This window comes from Anomalospiza imberbis, chromosome 8 (genome assembly GCF_031753505.1).
Source record: "Anomalospiza imberbis isolate Cuckoo-Finch-1a 21T00152 chromosome 8, ASM3175350v1, whole genome shotgun sequence".
In the NCBI taxonomy this organism is placed as follows: domain Eukaryota; kingdom Metazoa; phylum Chordata; class Aves; order Passeriformes; family Viduidae; genus Anomalospiza; species Anomalospiza imberbis.
In genome coordinates, this window is record NC_089688.1 from 16,874,980 (window position 1) to 16,901,675 (window position 26,696).

General features: G+C 47.4%; 1 protein-coding gene across 1 annotated transcript; it reads right to left on the reverse strand.

Moving 5' to 3' along the window:
* Positions 1–5,561: 5,561 nt before the first annotated feature.
* On the reverse strand, positions 5,562–26,607 carry SCD (stearoyl-CoA desaturase). The gene is made up of 6 exons (XM_068197524.1): positions 26,249–26,607; positions 22,264–22,549; positions 15,514–15,644; positions 11,977–12,182; positions 10,529–10,761; positions 5,562–9,297 (listed from the first exon to the last, which is right to left on the reverse strand). Exons 1-6 carry the CDS (start codon positions 26,273–26,275, stop codon positions 9,098–9,100), a joined length of 1,083 nt encoding a protein of 360 aa, XP_068053625.1. The 5' UTR covers positions 26,276–26,607; the 3' UTR covers positions 5,562–9,097.
* Positions 26,608–26,696: the final 89 nt, after the last annotated feature.

The following is a 26,696-nucleotide window of genomic DNA, read 5'->3' on the forward strand; positions in this document are numbered from 1 at the left end:
AGGATGGGATACAGTGCTCTGGTTTTCCTCAAAGGCCTGAGGACCTGCCTTGTGAACTTCAGAGAAACAGGAATGGCTGAACTCTAAGTAAAGCAGGTAAGATAGAAGGTTTCTATGACAGCTCTTTGTCTTAAAACATCCCTAACCATGCTCTGGCTTCCCTGTGCTGGATATGGAACATGAAGACTTTTGTCCACAGAGGACAGCAGAAAACCCGGGAAGGAGGAAAGCAGAATTTTCCCAGTTCCTGGAGGATTAAGAGACCTGCACATCATCACTCAGGAAGTCAACAGCAGAGTGGGAAACAAACAAATGCACTAGTAGTGATTCAGACTAGAGGCTGGCCCAGCCCATATAAAACTGCATCATCCTTCTGACTGGATAAATTCTACTGAGAGAGCCACCTGCCAGCAGAAAATGTGGTCATCATAATTGAAACACTGTTTGAAACTAGAAGGAGAAAAAAGATGTTCTGGACATTTTGAAATTTCCTGGTTTGGGTATTTCCAAAATGAAGTGCTTCTAGATGTTGTTTGGAAAAGACTCTTCAGCTGTATTTGTGTGCAAAGGTGGTGATCTTGTATACTATTAAATGGAATGGAAGGAGTCAAATCAAAGACAAAGGAAGGCAAACGCTTAAGGCTGAAACTGCCTTACAAACAATCAACCACATAAGAAAGCTAGGAGCTTTTTTTTTCTGTTTTCAGATAAATCCAAAAAGTTTTTGTAATTTTTTCCTTCAAATTTTCACCTGTCTGAATCCAAATTAAAGCTGGTTGTGAAACGAAAATTTCCCTTTTTGATGCTTCTCTATTATAATCTCTTATGCTCTGCCAGCATATGACTCAGCTCAATTGGCATTGGAGAGACTAGAGACAAAGAAAAATCTCATAAACACAGAAAATAAATCCCTCACAAATATTAAAACAAAGCTACTGCATTGTTACTAGCAATTCTAGTGAAAATTCTCATGTCTGCAGTATCTTCCACAGCATCAATCCCAGTATGTTACGTGGTCATTAGTCCAAAGAACATATTCATTTATGAGTCTGAGATGGCTTTGTTAGTCAGGAGTGGCAAACTCAGTTATGAGCCTCTTTCCCAAAGATGCAGTATTTATTATGTGCCATCAAACATCTTGATAATTTGATGGCTGGCCTGCCTTCTTAGAGGCTTGGAGTGCTCAAACAAAGCTTGGGGAAGAGAACTGGAAGATCTGGAAGGAATGATGTGGAGGAATGAGAGTGCTGCCTCCAAAGCTGGGTGGGATCATGGGATCCACAGTGATTCCAGCCCTCTGTGTCCCCATGCTGTAACAGGGGCCGTCATGAAAGCAGAATTTAGAGCAGGGTAACTACCAGCAACTACTCCTGATCCTGCTGTACATGCCTGACATGTCATATTTTCCATCAACGGCAGCCAGAGAGGCTGTTTAGGAGAGCCTGCAAGTTGTTTGAGGCTGTCCAGGTCTGCTCCACTCAGACCTGTGTCCATGAACCTTTTGTGTGTGTGTCAGAGGGCACGTCTTTGCTTTTACCATCTGGTTATGGACCTTGTTTGCTGTGAGTCTCCCTAAAGCATTGGTGAACCTGTTGATGCTGTGGAAATTGGAAATGATTTCCAGAAGTTAATCACCCCCCGTAGGAAAAAACAAAAGTATGCTTATATGTCAAGTGCACTTCAAAATTCCAGTAATTCTTGGGGCATTTTAAAACTCCTTAGCTTCAAACAAGGAAGCTTAGTCATAGGCCAAAGCCACCAAGATGTCTCAGATGACATGTGTCTCACTCTGAGCACTCAGAGCCCATGCTTAGAGTTGAGGGCTCTCCTCATTAATATCCAGGTGTGGAACTCATTGCACCAAACTCATGATCTAAAAGACAGGCATTCAAAAACTAATCCAGGTATCCGTATATAGAAGTTACAGATGCACCACCAGCAGATGATTCACCCTTTTCTAAAACAGGTACCTCAGACTGCTGCTGTGAGTCACCGTGAGCACCACCTCCATGTCTCCCCTGACTAGAGGATGCTTATTTAACCAAAGTGGATTTCACACATATTTAAAATTGCTGAAGTTAATTCAAACCTGCCCCTACCATCTTTGCCCTGTGAAAAGAGACACATGAATTCTGAGTCACCCTGAAAGACTTTTGGCTGAAGGGGGATAGTGGACAGGTGAGTGAAGAGCAGCCTGATGTTCCGCACCTGCTTGAGGTGAGAAACCATCTTGACCTCAGTCACAGTTGTAGTTGTTCAAGGATTTTAAAATAATTATCTTGGTTTTCTAATGATGCACTTACCAGTGACCACCCAAGAACAATGTATCCAAGCATAATTTCTTTGGGATTCAGGATCAGGCCAAATCTGTTTTAGCTGATAATATGGTAGTAAAATGTGTGATATTTGAAACACCAGCATGTAATTAGGCAACTCAAAAAGACAAGGAAGAAAAGAAATATTATGATTGTGTAAGTCTCTTCCTGTTTCTGAACATTAAAAGTCACATGGCAGGGGTTTCTAGAATTATGTGACTAGCTTAGAAATTTTTAATTTTATGTAACTGTGTAAAAGTGACAGAATGTTAGACCTCTCTGTAGATGAAGGAACATGTAATTAAGATGATTTTGTCAAAATGACAACTTCACTTAGCATATAAGGTGCCTGAAGGTCATAGGTATTTTCAAAAAGGATAAGCATTTTTTCTGTTTGAGTGATAAAGACCAGAGTTTTGTAAAAAGCTATTTTAGGAGAACTGGAAAAAAAAGTAAAACAAACAGCTGTGTTTGTTAGGAAGCCAAAGTGGCATGTAAGAGCTTTCGTCACTGTGCTCTCTATTATGAAATACTATTTGTTCTGCAAAGTGTTGTATCTTTCCATGCAGTTTAAAAAGAAATAAAAGACACAATTTTACAAGGGTTTTTTTTTTTTTTTTTCAGTTAAGAATTAACTGAATAAAAGTGAGGATTTGATTGTTTTCATGAAAGGCCAACTTTCAAAATACAGTTACAAAACTGCCAGATTATAACATAGTTAACATTTATATGCATGAAAATCATGCTTTTAAGCCTCTCTCCCAAATCTAAGTATTCGGCTTTATGAGTGATACTTTTCTTTATGTATGTATACATAGGTCCGTATTTGAGTGTGACTACATGCGTCCATACGTATACTGAATTACAATGTCTTGCTTTCCGGATTTTTTCTACTGTCTTTTTAAAGCTAAAACTGGAGTTCATTTTTAAACACGAGTTGAAGTGCTCGCATTTCCCACGACTCCAGCATCTGGCGCTGTTTTTGAGAAAGTCCAGCGAGGGGCAGGGGCGGGCTGCGCTCGGCGCTGGGAACGGGGCCGGGGCAGGGCAGCAGCGGGGCCGGGATTGGCCCGGCGCGGTCAGGCGCCGTGGGCTGTTGCTCACACGCGGCTCCGGGCCCCGGTGACCGGCAGTAACCCCGGGGAAGCCCAGCCCACTGCGGGTGTTCCCCCCGATCCCGGCCCTGCAGCGTCAGCTGGCCCTGGCTCTGCCCGGCCTCCCCGCCTACGAGGGCGCCTGCCTGCGCCGGGGCCTGTGCCGCCCCCACAGCGCTGCCGTGGCAGCCGCGGGACGGAGCGCTGCCGTGGCCCCCGGGGCAAGAGCCCCCTCAGGGGCTGGGTGAGGCGATTGCCCGTTCAGCGCATGCCACTCCGTCCATCCCTCTGCGCTGCAGCGCTGCTGTGGTGCCATCTCCTCCACGTGCTCTCCTGGGACTTTGTTCCCTCTTTCCAAAAGTCCCCACGGGCTTGTGGGGCCCGCATGGAGGGTCAGCAGCAGCTGGTGTTTTCTCTTGGAGCAGAGCTGGTACCCAGTCCTGCTTCTGGGCAGTTCTGGGGGGATTGCTGCCCTCCCTAGGGCACCCTCCTTGGTCCTGCTCCTAGGGTCCTGGGCTGGACACACTGGGTTCCTCACAGCTGTGTTCACTGAATCCCACCCCTGGGGAGTGAGTGGATTGCAGCTGGAACATGGTTTCTCCTAAGGATCACGTTGGCATCTTCTGCATGTTGTGTTCAGAGCAAAAAGATGCAGCAAACTCTCCCCTGATAGCCTGCAGCCCTCCCTGCTCTCCCTCCCTTGGGTCTGAACAAGCAGGCACTTGTTTGCCTGCTCTCTCCTACCCAGCAGAGCTGGCTTGTACATTAACTCTTCCTTTCCCTCTCCTTCTCTGGTGGGTGGGAGATTTTCAGAGGAGCGAAGTTAGGGTGCACTGGAATTGCAACCCAAATGTGCAGATTACATAGGAAACCAGGAATAGAAGCAGAAATACTTCTAGGCAATGACCTAAAATGCTGAGCTGGCACTGCTGAAGGGCTTGATAGTGTAGGAAAACATATTTTGGGCAGGGGATTTAATAACAGTCTTTAACGAAGAGGGAGAGGTTGCGATTGGAGGCGCACTCATGAAATCCAGACAGAGGGATCATTAACTTTATTTTTAGGCTTGGCTGAATAATCGGGAGTTTTGAAGACCTGACTTGCCTTCTCTGTTTCACTTGCTTTAGGAGGGGTTGTGCTGTCACAGCTGGGATCAAAAGTGCACCAGATTACCAGAAGCAGCACCTCTCTGTCACTTCCAGGGACATGGTGCTGTGACCAGCTGATGATCAGAGCATTTGCTTTGCTTTTTTCTGCAGCTCAAAGCAACCATATGTCAAATTGGCTGGGCTGGTCACATACCTCCAGATGGAAGAACACAGCTGCTGGAAGAGCCTCAACCTTCTGTCTGAATAACTCTCTTTTCACCCCAGCCCCGCTCCAATTTGCAGTGTGCTGGCTCTGGCCCTCCCGCCCAAAGGGCTTTCCGGTAGCAGTAGCTGTAGCTGGAAACCAAAGCATGGGCCTGTTTTTCCAAGGGATTCAGCATGCCCAGCTGCAAGGATCTGGCGGTACCAGCAAACATGGGCTGGATCAGGGGTCCCAGTGTGCTGCAGGTGGCAAAGATACCACAAACAAGGCCATCCCCTCTGCCTGCTTGTGCATGGAGCAAGCTGGTGCCATGCGGAGATGGCCTTACTCACCGCTATGCTCGAAAGGCGTTTGGGTGGGGGTGCAGGAAAGGTACCATCAATTAAAGTGATACTTGGTCAGGGGATTTCCCCCTTTTCCTTTCACTTCCCTCCAGCTGCAGAAGGGGTGGGGATAAGCAGGGACACACTGCTGCATGAGGAAAATTCCCCTGCTGAGGCTGATGAACCCGCCTGACGGGAGGCGGCTGCTGGTATTACGTGTTGTGCCGCATGTGTATCCGCCAGCCACAAGGCCCTGGCAAGGGGCCCTGGCTGCAATTAACCTGCAGTAACCCCAGGCACTGGGGTAGCCTTGGCGGGGTGTGCCTGCCCGGCCTGCACTGGAGTATGAAAGCCATTATAATCCACTCATTCATGATGCTTAAAGAGCCAGAGGCGTTTTTCCCCTGGTTCTCCTGGAAGAGAGAAGAGTTTGGAAGCAGTAAGGCACAGCATTCCCATCCTGATGGAGTATCTCGTGCTTTACCAAGCCCTGCCCACGGTGTCATCAGTGCAACAAGTTTTAAAGTAACATTTATCATTTTTATTATGAACAAATAAAATTTCAGATCAGCACAACCAGATGTCTGTTTCCATATTAGTAGAAATTATTTCAAAAAGGTTTTTTTTTTCCAGTACACAAAACAGAGATATTACTATGCAGAAATCCCTAAGCTGTGAAAAGTCGTATCCTACTCACATTTCAACAGTGACAGAGCTTAGACAATGTGCAGATTCAACTTTCCAATCCTTCCCTGAACATTCAACACTTAGACTTCTGCTCTTCACAATACCAGCAGGGCTGGCAACGGTTTTGGAAAACAAACCAGTCCATGCTTCTGCCAGCAGTGGTGTGTGTGGTTCATACTGTTCCTTCCTGTGCTCGGCTGGTCGGCAGCGAGCCTCGCCCACACCTCTGGGAGGCAGGGTGTATGCCCCGTTACAGATAGGGAAAATGAGGCACAGAGTGTTTTTAAGTGACTTTGTCCCAAATCACGCAGCGAGCCAGCTGTTAAGCTGGGAACAGGTCCCAGCTGCTTTAGCCATGAGGTCCCACTGCTGCTTTTTCTGCTTCCACCTTTCACAGACTCATTTAAGCTAAACATACAAACAATGCATCCAGGACACAAACATGCCACCAAAAATATATATATTTATAGGTATATATATATCTCAAACAAAGTTCTACTTAAAGTGTTGTATCTGTTTCTTAATCTAACAAAAATTCTAACTCAAATACATTCAAAATCACCTGCACCCACAGTTCAATGTAGGCAATTAAATAATTAAGAAACCCCTTGAATGTTCATAACTCAGAAAAAAATACCGGCAAATAGCTGTCAATTCTTCTATGTATATTAAAGAAAGATTTAAGGCACCCAGAGATATTTGCCAATCTACCTTTAAAGTGACTGGACAAACACCAGGACTGTTTGGTTACTGCTCCTCAACTTCCACTCTCATTCCAGATTCTGGACCTGAATCAGCACTTGAAATTTGAAAGGAACCCTTGATGTCAAGCCCTGCTTCTCTGCTGAGAGCATGTGAAATACTGCTGCATTTCACAGCACTCATCTCTACTGTAGAGTATGTCACACTACACCTTAAGGGCACCAGGAGCAAGGAAATCATTCTCCTCTGCTCCCCTCCCCTCACCCCTTTCAAATTACTGGCTGGAGCAAATTCATCCTCTCTGGGGACTTCCATGAGTTCAGAGGGGTTTACACTAGAGCAAACTCAGCCCACAATTACAGAGCTAACAGTGTTTCTCTTTTTTTGGAGGGCTTTTTTTTTTTCGAATGGTAGGACACAGCTCTAGCCACAACTCCCTTTGCTCCGGCGAGCACCCAGGAGGTTAACAGCCTCAGAGAAGTGAGGATGCTGTCTCCTGAAAGCAGGAGCTGAAGGACTCTCTTCTCCATTTGTCCTTGTTCCTCTTGGCTGGAGACCACATCACTCCTTATGGCTCAAAAACTCAAAGGGTCCCACTGCTGAGCAAAAACAAGGTCATGGTGGTGGTGGGGAGGGGAAGGTGAGGAGACAGACTCATTTTCTGAGTAACAAGTTTGTTCTTGTTAAGGAGAACGTCACAGAGCTATCCTGGCTCCTGGCGAGTTTCACTGCAGCAGGACGAAGCAAAGCTGCAGACACTCTCTCCCGTGAAGCTTCCCTGGCTGCGACGTGGCAGAGCTGAGACGAGGAAGCTGGCATCTGCACTATCTCTCCCTTCCCTGGCCTGCCTGAATGAGACGCTGCAAACCCCACTCCAATATCACTTTGTTCCAGCTACCTCTTGTGCTTTCCTCCAGCTCCGATTGATGCATTGAAGCAACAAAAACAGTACTATTGCTACAACTAATAAAAATAATAGTAATAAAAATTAATAATAACCAGGAGAATTAAGGGGAAAAAAGCATGTTCAGCTCAGTGAGGGCCATGATGCCATAACATCCAGAATGTAACCAACTGCCTGAACTCAAGCTGGTCTCTGCAACTTGCAGGAAACAACACCCACATGGACTTTTTTCCCCAGCGCCCTCCAGCTGCATGCCCACATGGGCTCAGTGATGTAACTGACCTTTCGGCAGGCTCAGCCACCCTCGCTGCCTGTCTCACTGGCAAAGGAGCGAGGTGGCGAGATGGCTTGCCGAGGGGGCTGGGAGGCAAGCTAAGGGACTAACAAGGAGCTGGTTTTGTCTCTCCTTCCCACTCCCTCTGGGCAGCAGGGAATGGCAAACCAACCCACCAGACCCTGGGCAAGAAAGCACAGAGGTAGCTCACACTGGTGGCAGTGTCTCACCTTGAAGTCTCAACTTCCTCGAGCCCCCTGTGCCACCTGGCCCCACATCGGTGTTTCTCAGGCACTTGTTGAGTGGAGCCCCCAAGGATGAAAATACCTGGTCCTGCAGACACCTTCACTCCTCCCTACATCTGCAGGTACTCCCTTGTCCTGTCTCTGCGCTCAGCAAAGATGTGGATCTGCCTACCACCCAGAAGGGACCCTGTTTTTCCAGCACATAAAGCAGCTTAGCTCAGAGGTGGAGCTTTGGTTTACATCCTTCTCCTCCTCTCCATTTTGGCAAAGTCCCATTTACCAGCAAAAATCTAAGTGGTGGAGGTGAACAAAACTCACTATGGGCTGGTCCTGCCCCTTGGCAACCAGTGGCACACCCTTTCCATCTGTCCTCCTCCTCACTGTGGCTCTCCAAAACAGCTGTGGAGCTCAGAGTCACACTCTGCCTTCAGTCCCTTGTGGCACAGAGGGCAGTGAAGGGAGGGAGGCTGTGACACCAGAGGGAGTGCAAATTAAGGCCACCAGCACTCCCTCTCCAGTGCCCACTGCTGTTACCACATCCCCTGGCCAGTAGTGGACCTGGGGATCTCAGGGAGTCTGGGCACTCTTCTCTCCCCAGCCAGAGTGGCTAGGTGGTGAGTAGCAGTGGAGAACACTTCCCAAGAGACATCTTGGAAAAAAACAACTCTTCTTTCTGATGGCAAGAGCAAGGGATGGGGCTGCTTTTCCCAGGAAGAGCAGTTTAGCCTTGTCATGTCTGTCAGCAGTCCTTGAGAAAAGAGGAGGGACAGTGGCAGAAACTTTGGGGGGAAGGTAGTGGGGAGAGGGTCACTGACTTTGGCTCAACTCTTCATCTGGCTGGTTCAGGCTTCTCTTAACTAAATAGTACATAGCCAATGCAATGGGCCTCCCCAGGCCACTTCATACCAGCTTCTCTTCCAGGTAGAGACTGGGAAAATGTAAAGCAGGAGACAGGTTAGAGAGGCTGGAGAGGAAAACAGAAAGGAAAAGGAGAGGAGGGAAAGGGCGGCCTTGTGTTATAACAGCAGAGTCCTAGATCTTAAATACATCACGCAAAATGCAGCGTGGGAGGGGGGCGTTAAAACTCATTATCATTATCTTAAGCAAACTGGTAGCATTATTCAGTAGTTAGTTAACAGAACATTAAACTTTTGTCCAGCACATTTGGACGGGGTAGGAAGGAAGAAAGGGAGAAAAAAGGAGGAAGGAGGTGTGGATGTGTGTGTAAAAGGGAGCAGGAACTCAGCCACTCTTGTGACTTCCATCTCCAGTCCGCATTTTCCGAGCCAGGATGACCTCCTTGGAGACCTTCTTGCGATCACTGGCCAGCCCCAGGAGGCACATGAGGTCGATGAAGGCTGTGGTTAAGTTGAAGCGCCAGCCAAACTCACTGGTGGAGTAGTCATAGGGGAACGTGTGGTGGTAGTTGTGGAAGCCTTCTCCTGAAAAACATGACCAGGGAGAGGATGTTGCAGAGCTCTAGGTGACAGACCCTTTATCTTTACCCAAAGCACCGTATTCTTGTAACAGGCTCTGGACTGAGTCCAGGTTCCTCTCTCCTCTCAGCCCAATTTCACCCTTCTGCAATCTACCCCGTCTCATTTGGGCATGACCCAGCATGCCAGGGCTGAGGCAATGACAATCACAGAGGATTTTTGGTGCTTTAGAGGAAAGTAAGCATGTGGCAAGGAACGGTGAAAGGCCCTGGTTCTCCAGCTGCACCAAAAAACCAGAGGATTCCTAATCGTTTTTCCCCTCCCACTACAAGAAATCTTCTAGTATTAATTCAGCTACCAGCTAGACCAGCAGAAAGCCCCCAACAAACCAGGCTAATCAATACTCCTACAACACTGGCAATCCTAATGTCAAATCCAAAGGACATTTCCAGATGGGGAAAAAAAGCAGACTAATCAGACACTTCTAATACGCAATCTACACCAGTCAGCCACTATCTGTTCTGGACACTGTCAAGATTGGCTTCAGTGCTCACTCCTTCAAAGACACTGCCTCGACTCCTGCTCCTAACCCTGAATCTCTGCAGTTCAGATCCCTCTCTACTAAAATTCCACAAGCAGATCCTTTGGTGGTGGAAATCAGTGGAGCCCCACTGAGGTACAGTGGTGCAAAACAGATGAGGATTTAGGCGGGGGAAAACAGATAAGAGCATATGCTGATCCTGGGATGTACTTTCCTAGATCTCCAAAATTTCAGTAAAAAACATGAAAGCATCTATCTTGTCTTACCCTTAAGTACCCCCAAAATCACCACCTGTCCTGAAAACATGTCAAAATGTGAACCTGCTGGTTTTCAAGTTGACAAATCTCAGACAGATATGCAGTGACCGGCAGCACACATTTTTCAGTCTAGTGAACATGGCAGAGAGACCTCTGAACAGGGTAAATAAAATATTGCCACTGAGATAAGAAGGTGGTAAGTGTAGCAGAGTCCTTTCCAGCCTGGAAAGAGTCTGATGGGAGCTGATAACCCCACTGCCCTTATGTACTCCACTGGCCAGCACGGGAAACACCCTCAGATGCAAAAGGCTGGAAGGAAAAGGTGCAAGGGAAATAGGGACACCTGGATTGATAGAAATTCCTAGAAGCAGTTGCAGCCCCAAGAGGCAGTCCCTGTTCTGCAGTCTCCCTGCAGCAAAGACACAGATGCTGAACATACCTAGGGCCCCCAGGCTGACCAAGGGGTTCTCCCGTGGGTTGATGTTCTGGTCATACGGCCGGTTGCCAAACATGTGAGCAGCACTGTTCACTAGCCAAGTGGCATTGAGCCCTATGGTGTAGCGCAGGATGGCTGGAATGAAGAAGCTGATGACGATGGATTCATCCCAGAAGTACCAGGGCACTACAGCTGGCAGTGTGAAGCACAGCAACACCACTGAAGGCTTGTAGTATCTGGAAAGGAAGGGACCAGGAGGAAGGTGTTCAGTGGCAGAGGCAGGACAGGAAGGACTGATTCAGTCCTCTATTTGAAGGATTTATGCTCAGCTATACAGGGAAAATCAAGTGCAGAAATGCCTCATTCCTGAGCCTTGTATCTTTTACTCTGGATGTGCAGAAGCCATGCCTGGAGATTGCCAAGTCCTATCATCAGGCAAGAGACTCAGACTAAATCCTGCTCTCCTCACATCTGCACAAAGCAGTGCCCCCATCACCATGAGCCCAGACACTCAGACACCCAGAAAAGCTGCTGCTTTAGGCCTCATCTCTCATTTGCTTCTTAGCTACATTGGTCCCCCTAAAGGCAACCCCATGCTTCCAGGGTCCCACAAGATGGTCCTTTCTCTAGCTTTGGCCCAGTGCTGCAACTCCTCTTTGCAGACTTGGCTCTGCCTACAAATACACCCCAGCAACAAGTGCAAGCAAGTGGCACAGATGAGCATACAGATGAGCATGTGGATTCTCTCACACTAGAAGAATGGGAATAGAGGAAGGTGAACCACTCTGATGACCCACAACAAAAATCAGTCTGGGACTATGCTAAGAACTTCCTGACTCAGGCTGGTTACTATATGTGTTGAGTCCCACATCCCTGCAGCCCTTGTGATAGGCTCACCTGCTCCGGGTCCTAGTATAACCCCAGATGGCTGAGAGATACCCTACCCAAGAGGCACCAGTGAATCAAGACTGTTCTTCCCAGTTACTGCCTCTCTCACATCTCCATTTTCAACCCTTCTTTCACCATACTATTTCCAGAAGACTGAGGGAAGAGGGGGACACACATGGCCTGGAAGAAGTACAGTCTCCAAGGATGTCTCAGAGGCAACTGTGTGTGGGCTCTGGGCCAGCCAAAGCAGCACCTGGGCTGCGGGGTGAGCAGGTGTGGGGAAGCTCAGCCTGCTGCTGGCAAGATGCTGCAGGGTAGGCTGGCAAGAGAAGGGTGTGGGAGGGCTAGAGGTAGCACTGGATTCTAAACATTTCCTATAGGAGAGGAACAGCTCATTTCTCACAGTTCATCTCACAGCAAAGCCTTGGGCATGCTGAAGAGTCACATTTCTCACATGATGCCCTCAATCCTCTCACATTCTATCGAAGCCACTTGAGTTCCCAGCCCATTTGTCCCTGCTTCATTCCCCACGGCTCCCCACTAGGGTTGACCCCACTACTCACCTGCGCTGGAACATCACCACTTTGTCAGCCTTTATGTCACTCAGGTCCAGCTTCTGTCCCTTCTCGATGACATCGGGGTGCTTGCGCACAAGCAGCCAGCCAATGTGGGAGAAGAAGAAGCCCCGCATGGCATTGTGTGGGTCTGCATCTGTTTCGGAGAACTTGTGATGCACACGGTGGTCCCGGACCCACTCGTAAATGTCATTCTGCAAGTCAACAGGAGTGAAAATTTAGTGTCAGGGCTGGAGACGTTCCCTTCAAATTACAAAATGGCCTGCAATGTTTAAATACTTCAATCCTATTGACCTGAACTTGTATCAGTGGCATTATGCCTCATTAGGGTTTGGGGTTTCTGGCCTTTAAAACAGAGGTTGGGTTTTGGCTACACCTCTCCAGTTTTTTGGGAAGCAGCTCCAGTTCAGTGCTGCTCTTTGATTGACCAACTCTGGGCTGGGGGAGTTTTACCACACCCACAGTGCTGCAGGCTCTGACTGGTCAGCCTGTGCCCCACCCCTGCAGCAGCCACTCTCATTGACTGGCTGGTGCCACCTCTCCTATGCTGGGCCCCTGTCCCATCCCCATCCCTGTCCCTATCCCCATCCCTATCCCTGCACACTGCCAGCCGGGGCTGACCTGTCCCTTCCCTCTACCTGACATTTCCCATAGGTCATCTTGCCTTGCTTGTCCTGGGTTTGCCTAATCAGATGTTTAACTTCGGAGGGGAAAGGCTTTTTTAAACTTTTTTTTCCATTGGAAATCAAACAGTCTTAAAATTAAGGTCCCTTTTTAGAAGGAGAACAACACACCATTTCAATGACATTTCTCAAAAACACCTCTCTTTAGCCCCATTACTGTTCCATTTAACCAGCAAAATCAATACAGTTTGCAAAATGTCAATGCTTTTATCATTTGTATTATGAAATGATTGCTTTGGCTGATTTTAAGAATAGATTTTCATAAGCCTGTGATCATTTCTTTGTATCAAGATTTCAATGAGCTTAAAGCCATGTATTACAACATCCTAGAAAACATGAAATAGAGATCTAACCATGCTCTATTACCTGTATTACACAAGAGGCTCCTTAATCTCCTGCATACTCAGAACTTTTCCTGAAAACACTTTGAAGGTAGGGAAATGGCATAACCATCCCTATTTCTTGCCTCGAAAGACTAAGGAACTTGTCCACACAGGGAGCCTGTAACAGAGACACGACTCCTCAAGTCCTTTTCAAGTATTGTAACCACTCCTCCTTTAACTGAGATAAAATGATTTACCTGCAGGCTATTCAAGAAGATAATGATAGACATGGGCCAGGGTTAAACTCTTGCTTGTTTCCTAATAGTGGGAACTGCCACCTTCCTTCCAGCCAAATATCTCCAAGTATCAGCAACCCCTGCTGATCTTGGCCAGAGCTTGGTCACTCAGTATTACCCCAGAAGAGGGTGGCCCAGCTGCCCTCCCTATCTAAGTAAGTAGAGAAATTCAACTAGTACCTATGCTGGAAAAGTTTCACCAGTGACCCAAAGTCTCTTTCACATTCCAGACCCTACACAGCACCATGTAACATGAGAAAGCCCAGTCTGAAATTTGACAGACAACTTGGGCTTGCACATATGGGAAGGTTTTCCCTGTCTTGCTGGAGGCAGGAGGCACAAATTTGGAAAGAGACCTTGTAATGCAGCTGGATCATGGTATGACTTCATCCACCACATCCTGTCTACAAACAAAATCAGGAATCTCAAACAGAAAAATCTGTATCTTGGCCCAAACTTTAGCTCATTATCTTTTCTACTTGGTCTTATTTTGGGACCACCTCTAACTGCAACCCTGACTGAAAATCATGACTCTCTGAGAAGACTAAGCAAAGCCAAGAAGAATGTCTTCTTCCTTGGGAGTTTCCAGCTACAGACTATAACCATGAGACCTTCTGTTGTGCTGCAGCTTACAGGTCTTGCAGTTGGAAAAGCCAGTTAGAGGCAGAATTCACAAATTCTCTGAAATTACAAGTCACAGGTCTCTGAGCAGCCAACAGGCATTTTCTGGAGGACCTAAGATAAGACCTGGGACAGTCCATAAATTTCCATGATCTTAAAAGTTCCTGATCTCCTTTGCTGCCACTAATAGGAATGAGATAAATTCAACATAAATCTTCTCTTGATCTCACTGGAAATAACTACTAAAAAAAAAATCCATGGGGAATAGTATCGAATTTTCAGTAAAACTTTGGATTAGTTCCTATTGAAGCTGAAATATCTGTCTGTCTCTCATCTTTGTCTACTCCTATCCCCTACAGCAATAGCTCAGCAAATTCTTTACCCCTCTGTCCTATAACCCTGTGAAAGATGGTCTTTGTACAGGACTAGCTAATACACAGCAACCCATCCTGTTGCCTTGCTGAGTGCTGAACCACTGGCTGGAATCAGCAGCTTGGCCTCTCCCCTTCCTCATCAAAGACTGCTGTTTGGTACTATCAGAGAAGAAGAAATTCAGTGATGTTTTAGAAAGTTTTTCAAGGCTTAAAAAACTTTACTCTGTTTTGATTACATGTAAACAAAGTAATATCCTCTGGAGAATTACTTAAGAGCACAGCACAGATACTTTTGTGTTTGTTCACCTTTTTATGGCAGAAAGTGCTGCATTCTGACACCTTCCTGAGTACTTCCCACAGACAAGCAACCCTTCAGTACAGTCAGAGGATGGAGTGTTGTTAAGGCTTACTTATAGCAGCAAGCCTGAGAGGATTTATTTTTCTATACCATGCCAATCTGGGTTTTCACTCTGACTTCTACAGATTTGCAGTTTTGTTTGTTTTGGGGACTGTGAAGTACTCTCACAGTAGTTAGGCAATATCCTGAGATTAGTGCTCTTTGAGAGGTGAAGCAATCTCCCAAGGTGCTTAACAGTGCCTGCAGTTACTTGTGCCTCACTGAATTGGCCCAACCCTTCTCTCCTTAAAATATCACTGACCTGGGACAACTCTCTGGAAGCCAGTGGAGTGATTTGTAACACGATTAGTCCTAAATATCACTCTTCTGAACAAAAGAAACATCCCCTAAATCTCAACAAGTTCTTGATCTTTATGAAATAGCAAATTCTACATCCTGTAGAATTCTACATCCTTGGCTTTGCAGATGTCTTCTCCTTTTTCAGCCACACAGCAAAAGGAGAGTGAGGCAACACCAGGAGAACACTTAACAACACTTCCACACCTCTTTCATGGGACCTGGTGCAAGCACAGGGAGACCACACCTTAAGAGAAAGGTACATTCCTGTTTCAGAGAGCTTTCCTACCCCTGATTTTGGCCAGTTGTCCTCTCAACACTGGGTTTGTCTCAGTCAACCTCTGATGGGACAAGGTAAAGACAACAGGACAGACTCTAGCACTGCAGTGTTAGATGGAAAGGGCTGTCTTTTTCCTAACAAGAGGTAGTAGGAGAGAGGAACCTCTTCATCAGATTGTGTCCCATATCTAAGACAGGGATTCATGGGAGCACTTCCTTCTGAGGACACCAGTGGCACATTGAGGAAGCGCTTACCTGGAAGGCCATGGAGTTCGCAATAGTCAGGAAGATGCGCAGGGGCAGCGTGGCTTTGTAGGAGCGATGACTCCAGAGACGGTGAGATCCAGCTGTGATTCCCAGAGCACTCACCACGAAACACAGAAGAGCTACAAAGAAAAAGAAAGTGTTTGAGCAGTTGGAGAAAAGCTTCAGGCAGAGCAATACAAAGGTGGGCCTCCCCCCAAAGCTATATAAGCAATAGAGGAATCCATGGAGAGCACAGATTGGGGCAATAAAATTCAATGTGAGATTGCACAAGCTACCAAAGTCTCCTAGGCAATGTGGGGTAAATCAATTCAGCTCTTCATCTCTAATGAGGAAGAAGGTTCCCCCTTAGAAGACTCACAAAGGTTGGTTCTTCAGCATAGTGCCATCTGTCATAGTGCAGAGTAGTCAAAGTTGTAGAAACTGGCTGCTTTCATAAAGCACTGTGGTAAAAGCACTGCCGTCCACCAGGGAACAGCTTCTCCCTTTCCTTCTACCCCAAATAATCCAGGTGTTTCCCTGGATTTCTTGCTTTCCTATCTCGCCACTCCCCACTAAATTGCTTTTGCATTATTTTCACCCAGGGATGGTAGATAATCTTAGCATTCTTGAGAGGGACAACTCAAGCCCATAGTTAGGCTTTTCTTCTGATCCATTTCTCAGCAGAAAAAGAGATTCTTCTTTCTCCCTTTCTGGCTAAAAAAAGATCTAACCTATCATCCCACTGAAGCCTGGGCTTCACCTTCAGCTCTACCACTGGTTTAAAATCTGCCCAGAGGCTATTGTTCCTAGGGTATTTTTGATCCCTCCCTCTGCTCAACTCTGGCACCTTTCTCAGAAGGAAACCCCAGGGCTAACGATTCATTGCAAGTTGTGCCCTTGGCAGAGGCAGATGTTGCTGGGCCCTGTTGAGCTTTGAGGGTGCTTCTGCAGGGCAGAAGGAATTCCTTGCCCCTTTGGCATCTAGTAAAAAAACACATCCCTCTCCCAATACATCATGAGTTCATATTTGCCCTGGTCTGTGTGCCTGTTTGCCCTCCTGGGGATTATGGAAATTAACCTCAGCTCCAGCATCTGATCCTAAAACTAAAACGGAGAAAAGACCCCGAGAGTGTCAAAGCAGCATTACACTAAGAAAGTAGGGTAAGAAGAAAATTGGTTCTGCAAATTAACTCTTCCTCTAGGAAGGAAGGGTCAGGAAGTTTGGCAGAAAGAGAGCATTCAACAGCTGGTTTGCTCTGCAAGCTCAGACACAAAGAGGGAAGGGTGCACATCTGTGAACAAGTCAAGTGATCCACCTCTCGTGCTCTGGGGGAAGCAATGCCTTCTTACCAGTCTCCCAGGGCAAACTTTACTAGTATAAATTTGCACATTTCAGCCAATTGTATCGATGATGAAAAGAGTTCTTATTCCTTCATGTAAGTCCATGGATAGGAATTGCTGTTAGTATGCTTGATGTTCAGCCATTCAGTCCTGCCAAAAGGCTCTAATCAAGTTTATCTTGAATGCAGAAAACCAGATACTCTGACAGAAACTTGTCTGGAATCAGAAATCTGAGACCTGAGCCAGGCCTGGCCTGGTTCTTTCATTCAAAATAATACAGGCTTTATTTCCGGTCATCTCTTGCTTCATCTTCCTTCTGTCACCTCCTTTTTGTTTTTCTACATTCCCAGCCTAATCTCTTATCCACTAAAAGCCTGACTTGGCTGATTTACCACCATCTTCTGGCCCCTTAAACTTGCATGAACCCTTCTCACTTCCATCCCGCTGCTCAAGACTGATTTTCCCTGTCTGCTGATCTGACCATGATTCCCCATCTTCATCTTCTCCCTTGGTTCCCCTGCCTGCTGCTGAATGCAGCACAAGCCTTGGACCAGCACAACTCTGCCTTGTGTCTCCCAGCACCTTGGCAGACTTTCAGAAGAGCCAAGCATGCAAGTACAGCAGGATCCAGCCTTTGCAAGAGACAACGGAGCTGAACAAAGCTCACAAAGCTGTCCAATACAGACAATTACACAGACAATCCTCAGAATTTGCCTGTGGATATCCCTGTTGGGAAAAGATGACACCAGCAACAAAGACATTATCAGCAAGTACAGGGAATCACAAAAGAGATGTGATGGGGACACCAACAGACTCCAAACCCAGACAACCCTGTATCTGCTTTTGGGTATCTTTTCCTGGAAGCTTTTGTAAAAAATTGGAAAAGTACCCACTGCTTTTGGGTGCCCCAGCAGAGAACAGACTCAGCCTCCATCCAAAGCCCATGAACCTCAGCAGCTCATGTTGACTTCTCTTGGAGCTGCATCCAAGGTCACTACAATGGCCATAACTCCCTAAGTATAATCCTGTGCTGCCTGGCCTCTTGCCCATGTACAGAAGCTGTAGTTTATCTAAGGGGCAGACACTTTCTGTGGGAAAGCAACTGATTCTCAGTCTATGCATTCGTGGCACCAGCCCCACAGAAAGCCAAACTCTACCTGGAGACAATTAGATCCATCAGCCATATCTAAGAGTTTATTTAATAGTGACAGGATATGCACAATGATTGAAATCCTTGTGGAATACAGAAGAATCCAGCACCCTTATGATTCCGAGAGTTCACCCCCACAAACAGGTACAGTGATGATCATTGCATAGTCAGGGAATCAGCATCTCACAGGGAAGAAGAAAAACTCCTCCAAGATCACTCACTAAGAATTCAATTGGAAAGAGAGTAGGGAAGGTGAAATAAAATAGCACAGATTTTCACACCTGCCCTGCGATGCTGCCCCAAACTGAAGGACTTAGGGACTCCATCAGCTGAGAATCCAAAGTCATCTTCCATACTGTGCTTTGAACTACACGAGAGTCAAAAGATTGGCAACTCACAGGTGATATTCCCAGTGACCCATTCAACTGGAATACAAAGAATTATGACCACTGGCAGTAATAAGCACTCAGTGCTCCAAAAATTAAACAGAAAACATTCCACATTCAGTCATAGCTATGACTCATTAGGCTTTACCTCTTTAGGGCCCAGATTCAGACCCAAGTTATGATGAGAAACCGGGAATGTGCTGAAAGCATTGCCACCTGCAGTGAACACCAAGGATGTTTACATGAAGAGGTATTCCTGATCCAGCAGGTGTCCTTAGGCTTTTTCTCAGTGCAGGACTGTTCCCTCCTTGCTGCCCAGTCCCTGTTAGCCAGATGAGTCCTGCTACTCTCAGGAGAAAGATACCGGGGGCAATGAAATTTACAGGCTGCATAAAGGGAACAGTGTTTAGGAGGAGCAAGAGGATCTGCTGTCACTGAAACCTAACTTCCCTGCCACACTCAGAGAAGCACACCACCTGCTACTTAAGCCTGGAGGGAACACTAAGTGGAGAGGTGTTGCCAGCTGTAGTCTTGATGGGAAAGTAAAAAAACCACTGTAAATACTTTGCTGGTCGTATCTCTGGGGGTAGTATTGGCTGAGATTTTCAGACTGTCAGAATTGCCTAAATTACCCAGCAAGGTTCACCTTGGTCCAAAGATAATACAGCAACAACAAACTATGTTATCTACCCATGCTTCTAGAGCCTCTGGCACTGCAGGGAACTGAGGTGTTGACAGAGCACCATATTGAGAGGAACCATTCCTGTTTACAGACACTGCTGTCCAGGCCAACAGGAGCTAACACAATTACTGTCAGTCTGCTGCATCCAAGGGCTAAAAAGACAAATCATGTTTCCAGGGAGGATCTGAGCAATTAGAGAAGAAACTGCCCATCACCTTTGCATCCTGCCCTTTTAGACTGAGTCTCTGTGCCATTTGGCGAATGACATAAAATGTGCCCATGATCCTTGAAAAGACTAAGCAAGAGTTGGAGAAGTGCAGTGGAAAAGACAATAAATAAAAGGGGAGCTGACTAGAAAGCCAATGCTGGACAGGCTCGGAGAGCTCTTGTGATGGTGAGCTCTCACCTGATCAACAATCCGAGCTCATTCTGGGAGGCTCTGTACCAAAAGAGATCAGGGGATACAATGCACACAGCAACGCAGAACAGCAAACAATGATGAAGGCAGGGCTGGGGAGCTTGAGAGACAAAGAGGAATCAGCACATAGAGAAATGAAAACAAAAGAGGACAGTCACCAATATAACTGGTTTCAGAGGGACAGGAACATCAAGGAGACAGTGGCCTGGATGAAGTGGGTATAAGCAATGGATAAATTATAGAAGGTAGATGAGCTACCAGGCCCCACAGCTGCCTGTTGCAACACAACAGAGAACACCCAGAACCATGCTAATTTTATATTATATGTACACAACCTACCTGAAAAACAAACAAAGAAACAAGCAAAAATTCCAGCAGCTCCAGAACTACCATTGCTACAGCTGGCCTGCCATGAGCCCATGGTGTACTGCCAGGAGCAACCTCAGTCTCTGCTGCACTATCCTTGTGTGTAACATGGGAGCTATAGTCCTCTCCTTGCTACCAGAGGGTGATGGGAAAAAACAGCAAGTCACTGACATGACAGCCACAAATGCCTTGTATATGCTAAATAAAGGTATGAGCTGAAAAAAGAGCAGTGCAAGGAGCACTTGCTGAGAAGGTAGACATGTAGATCAGAGTATTCCAGTTCCAGTTAGTGCTGAAGGAGAATGGACTATAAAGGAACTCTGAATTGGCTGTAAGGTGCCATGAACCGTGGTCCTTTCCCGGAAAGGAGTGCAGGACAGGGAGCTTGGTGGAGCTACTCCAGCTTTGGTAAGGCCAGATAGATCTTCAGCCAGTCCAGAACAGTGCAGTTCCCCCAAACACCATGTCCTTCTCCCATTCCCAGAACATGTCACTCCAGAATCCACCATGGAATCTTGCAGTGCCTCACAGTGGCAGGAGAGCAACTGGCACTTCATATGAGACTTGACTGAGCAAGGAGAGCAGGAAGGATTGACATCAGCTAAAAAGCAAAGCAGATTCCTGGGGAGTGCCATGAGATGCCATACAGACATCCTGAAGAGACGCATGGTTGCAAAGATACTGCCTCAGAGACCATTTTGGGATAGGGTGGGGTTTAGCAGAATGCAAAACAGCATTAACTTTCTGGATAAAGATGCTCAAGCCCTCTTAAGTATCCCAAGGGCACTCAAGGGAGAAGGGTTGGATGGATTTGGAAATCATGGAGCATATCAGCAGCTTGAAATGAAATCAGTAAATTCAATTCATTTTTTGCCTTCTCCTTGCCCCAACATCCTGAGGTTATCTGACTCAAATTGGAGGACCCAGGCTGTCATCTCAGTGAGTGAGAGAAGCCAGCAGTCTTTGCTTAGCCTCCAGCCCAAGGATGGGACACAGAACAGGACCAAGAGCCCTGAAATGCTCCTCAAACATCATGCTGAGGCTGCATGTTCTGCCCAGCTCTGACAGGCCAGGGGAAAGTACAGCCTGTCAGACTTTTACAAGGGAAAAGGCCCAGCGAAGTCTTCTTTCATAACATACCCCTGAAAGGCCATGCTGGCTGCACAAGGGAACACATCAAGGCCTCTGCTTTTGTAGATGGCTGTAGCCAGACTGTGACTGTTGCTTCCAGTGAAGTTCATCCCCCAGACCTCTGCCTGTGAGAGGCTGATATGGTTACAGAGGAAGAGTCAGCCTGGCCATCCAGGAAGCCATCTCCTTCCCGGTTCAGCTGTAATACTTGTTGTGCACAGCCATTAGGAAGACAGACTTTAAAGAGTGATAGACCAGGTGCATCGCCCCAGGGCCCATCTATAGCCGGGCTGACCAGGAAGCAGGAGCACTACTGAACCCAAAAGTCACCCCAGCAGACCTCAATCTAGACTACTGCTTTTTGTTTCAGGATGTTCTGTTTCACAGGGGGTGGATGCAATCTCTCGACCTCCCTACTGGGAGCCATTTGGTTTCTGGACTCCTCCAGGGGTCCACATAAAGGCTGGTGGAAAGCAAGGCTCTCCTGCAGAGTGGGCCCTGGGCCCAGCTGTCTTTCAAGCAGTCAGAGGAGAAGTTTGGTTCCTACCCAGGGCAAGATCTCTGAGAAAGCAGAGCTTTGCCTAGCTACCTTCGGCTGGGTTGTGCTTTCCACTGGAATTTGCTGCCTGGAGAGACGCTTATTTATTTTCTGAAAGTTGTCAGGCTTAGTTCCGGGATGGCAGTGGCTAATCTGTGCTTTTTTAAGAATGATAAAAGACCTGAGCTTCAGACTTAATTCTTGACTTTTATCTTCAGCACAACTGTATTTTGTCTCTTTTCCCTCATATACACATTGAGGCTCTGTGGGATTTACACTTCCCTGATAAGGACAGAAATGGTTCTCATGTCTGGGCAGCAGTCTCATGCCAAATAGTGCTCTGTACCTTGCCTCCCCAAAAACCCATTAAGGTGCTCTTGCTAGCATGTTTCTTCCTAACTTTCTGGCACTTTCACAGTACTTTATCAAACAAAGTTTTTGTGCTTCAATCCAGAAGCAGCTACACATTCAGGATATTTCCAATCCTAATGTCTGTGAATCAAGTTTGCTCTTTGAGCAGACAAGCCAAATCCCTGGCAAATCTTTCCCTCTCATGTATGACCTTACAAGAGACACCTTTCCACATCTTGCTATGAATCTGGCTGAAGAGCTGCTTCTAGAAGAAGCCCCCTGCTTTTTTCTCTCTTATCTCCAAGTCTGTGGGCCTGGAGGGAAAAAAAAACCAAAACCCACCCAACAGATTTGGGGGTTGCAGATGCCAAGAAACAGATAGAGGAATGTGCTTACCCCACGCCAGCGTCTGGATCTTTGCAGAAGGTATCAGTGTCAACGCGAACAGGGCCCCTAGGTGCAGCAGGCTCATGAGGATGATATTCCTCCAGACGTATCGCAGCGGGGGCTTGGGGCCCTCTTTCTCCCGGTAGGTCTCATCAAAGATATCGTCTATCATGCCCCGGTCTCCTGCCAAGTCCTCATGATTGAATAAGTCCTTCTCCATGACGGCATTTCCATTCCTGGTCACCCGGGAGGTGACTGTGCCACCAGCAGTGGTGCTGGAGGTGGAGGAGAACTCCTTGAAGAGGAAGCAATGGATATTTTCAAGAAGGGAAAGAGGGGAAAACAAAATAAGAAGTTGGTGGTTATCAATTCAATAAACAGAAACACATGCATCTTAGGCTGGCAGTGTAAAGACTGACAGCCTGTAGTTTCCCTGGAAGGCTCCATTCTTTCAGCTGAGCCCTTGGCACAAAGAGCCTGCTCTGGCCACATGGAGTCATGGCCTGAGAGGATGGGGACCTGGTCTTTCTAGAGAGGAGGTGTATGGCAGGTAGGGTGCCAGAAGTAAAGAAAAACACTTGAAAGCCAGTCTCTTTTCCATCAGTGGCTTTGGTGAGATAATTTGCAGACTGCAAGGATTTTTATTTTCCTTCAGTTTGATTAGTGGATGTTTTTAGGTGGGTTTGTGGTCTGGCTTGTGCATAAGCAGACAAAAATAAAGGAAATCTTGTGAATGAACAAAGAGGTCGGAGAGAAATATGGTCTGAAACAGTTTTGTAATAAATCAATGGGCTGCTCCTGATATCCTACTTATTTGTCACCCCACCTGGGATCACAGGTGAATATCAGGAAGATGCACAGGAGGATTCCTCTGTGGCCCCTCCTTAGCTCCCCTGCCTCACCTTCCAAGATGGGATGTGGCAAGACCAACATGCTTGAAGATCAGTGGATGGAGGCAGTCAGGTGAGGTACTTCTAGTTAGAACTGCAGCTCCTTATCCTGTGCCTGCTGCTAAGACTCTTATCCCTCTCTCATTTCCCACCCACAGGCAAACTGAGGCAAGGGAAGACAATCCTCTGATCTATGGCCACCAGCATGCAGAGAGGAAGTTTTAAGCAGCAAAGTTGGCTCAGCTTGGCTCCTGGCTCCCTTCTGTAACTGTGACACAACATTCCCTCAGAACATGCTTGTTTGCCCTGGTTGAGTGACAGCCAGCCCGATCAGGCATGCATGACAAAAGGAACAGGCAGGACTGACCCTAATGAGACAGGTCACTGAACCCTGAATCACCAGAAGCCCTCTGTCAGCCCCAAGCCCAAGTGCCCAGCATGGCCCAACCCTGGCGGTGCCAAGCACGTGGGATGCAAGTGGTGCATCCTGCACACATCAGCCCATCCCCTGCCCCCGGGACACATCCCTTTGCCACCCAGACTGCTGCCTCCATGGGTGAAGGGGCACTAAACGTCAGCCAGCAGGAACAGGAGAGCTGAGACTGTGGGAGGGAGCATGGTCAAGCTGGGAAAGCTCCTTTCCCAACAGAAATCTCTCCTGAATTAACAGCAGACTCCCATTCAGGTGTTCGGGATTCATAGAAGACCACCATCCTGCCATGGCCTAGTTTCCTGAGGGAGGCATTAAAATCAGGCCAGGCAGCTTACGTGGCCACCCCAACTCCTCCCTTTCCCAAGGGTTGAAACTAGAGGGTTACTGACATACCTTCCGATGGGGAGGAGCTGGCAAGGCTGACAGATTCCCCACATTTGGGAAGTAAAATGATCTCTACAGAAGGAGCGCTTTTAGTTTTTCCTTGGGGAATCAAAAGCTTGAAAGAAAAAAAACTGGACACAAAGTATCCTGCTGCCTTCACTGCATGCAGGCAAGCTGCTGAGCTTGGAACTGGCTCTTCTGTATCCTGGCTATAGGCTGTCTCTGCCTGCTTTCCTAGTTAATGTTTTGAGGGTATGATACTCTCATCTGCTGGAGAATTTAGAGGTAATCCCCACACCAAAAGAGCCATGAGAAATGGCTTCTAATCCAGAGATTAGGCAAGGAGAAATCCTGCCCATTCCCAAGTGTTAGATATTCTCATCTAGCATTTTGGCAGAAAGGTACAATTTTCTTTCTTGGCTGCAAGACAATCTACCAAAAAAACCCAAGACTTGTCTATGCAGGAAAAATTCCCAGCAGTGATTGGTGGTATAATTAGACAGGTAACACACCCCATATGGATATGCTGCTTCCAGAGTAAGAATGTGGGGTTGGAGTTGCATTTTTCTCCTCCATGGTCACTTATGTCACTGTCAAAGTTACACAGGGGCAGAGGAAGAGGAGGGAGAGTACAAAGGAAACAGCGGAGAGGAAAAAATCTCTTCTGGAGTTGTAGTAGCCACATGAGGAATTTTACCAGCATACCAATGCTGCTGGAATTACACTGATATAATCAGGCTGGTCATTTCTCACATGTAAACTAACCTTGAACAAAAGGGCTATAAAGCAGCTGTGAAGCAGCTCCACCGTTACAGACTTAGTGGGAGGAGCATGGAGGGAAGAGGGAGGGAGAGAGGTAGAAACGGGGAAAACGAGGAAAAAAAGAGGATTTTTATCCCTTCATGACCATAGTGGCTTCTACGGAGGAAAATGGGATAGAGATTGATCTAGGAGGATCTAGGGCTGAGAGAGGGAGGAGGCCAGCTAAATAATTTTCAATAGCTTTCCCTCATTTCTGAATGACTTTGCAGCTCTCATCTGCAGAACAGATGTGTTTCCCCATCTACAACCCCACCTCCCCAGCACTGAACATGCCATAGGTGATCCTGGCATCCAGCCAGCTTATACAACCAACTGCAGCTCAAAGGCTCCTGCACCGGGCACAGTGTGCGGGCCCCAGGGCACTGAATCTTGGGTCCGGTATATTTGAATATGCCCAGCATGACCCAGGGACAGGATTCTTTCCAGCTTCCAGGATATGACCCAAAATACATGCCAAAACCATGAAACATGGTTTGAACACACTGCCTTTGACATCCATTTTGGGAGGGGAGAAAAGTAAAGTTCTTTACATCGCAGCATCCCTGGAAGGTCATGGCACCTGCACAAAAGCACCAAGGGAGACCCTGGGTGCTGGTGACAGGAAAAGAGCAGTGGTATGATTTACATCCACTTCTAGGCATTGGCAGAGGAGGGAAGGATGAGAAAGTGCGAGCACAAACACCAGAATCAAGCGCCTGCCTCCTCCCCTTGGGCAAAGGATGGCTGCCATAAGGGTCAAAAATAAGAATGAAAATCTTTAAAAATCCAACAGCTCCACATGTCTTACTAGTGTCAGGTTATTATTCAGACCTTCTTATGCCAAAAATAGGCACTCTCCCTATTGTATGCTTGCTTGGCTCAAGCAATGCAGACACAGTCATTCATTTCATCTGGGCGGCCAGCTTTCACCTTGTCTGTCCTAGAGACACTTCCTGCTGCAGTATTTGGTTTTAAAACACTGCAAATAAAACCCCTTTCTTATTAAAAATAAATTAATTACGAATTTTTTTTTTAAATCCCAGTCTGAGTATTATCAAAAAACTTATGATTTCTTGGCACAAAAGACATTCTTGAATAGCCCTTCATGCTATTGAAACACCCAGCATGTTTCGATGGGTGCTTTCAAAATAAACCTGTATTTTATGCTCACTCTACCTGAGGGCACAGGATCCAGGAAGATCACCTCAAAGGCGGATGTCTCCGCTTCAACCATGGGCTCCCCACCAGGCTTGAGTGATGTCTTAAGTTACCAATGAACCCCTTCGCCTCACGGCTGCGAAGCGGTGCGGCAAGAGGACACAGGCACACACGTGTGAATACGTGTGTGTGTGCACGAACAGACACGCGTGGATGCCCAGACCGTCTTCCCCAGCACAGCAGCAGCGCAGCGCTGTCGGAGCCGCGGAGATGAAGGAGGAAGGGGCGAGGGGAAGACAAAGCACCAGCACCCCAGGACCCCGCTTACCTCCTCCTGCAGCAAATGCGCAGGCATGGGGCGGCCCTGTCTCTGCTCCTCGGCGGCGGTACGCGGGCGCGCAGCTCCCCGGCGCTGGCGAGAGGCTGGCTCTTGTCAGCTCCCCGCTCGGCGAGCTCTGCGGCTCGCGGAGGCGAGTGCGGAGGTATTTAAGGGGGGCTGCTTGCTCGGCGTCTGGCGGGGCCGGGCTCTGCGCGCCCCGGCCTCCCGGTGACCCCCTGCCCGCGGCTGGGATGCGCGGGGTCAGCGCGGAGGGCGGCGAATCGCGGCGGGGGCCCGGCTCTCGACGTAGCCGGGGGGAGAGACGGGGTGGAGCGGGCAGGGGAGGGAGGAAGGATGCTGAGGAAGAAGAGGATGACGAGGGCCAGGCTCTCTCATGCTGCCTGGCTGCTTTTTTTTTTTTTTTTTTTTTTTTTTTTTTCCTTCCCCCTCCCTCCTC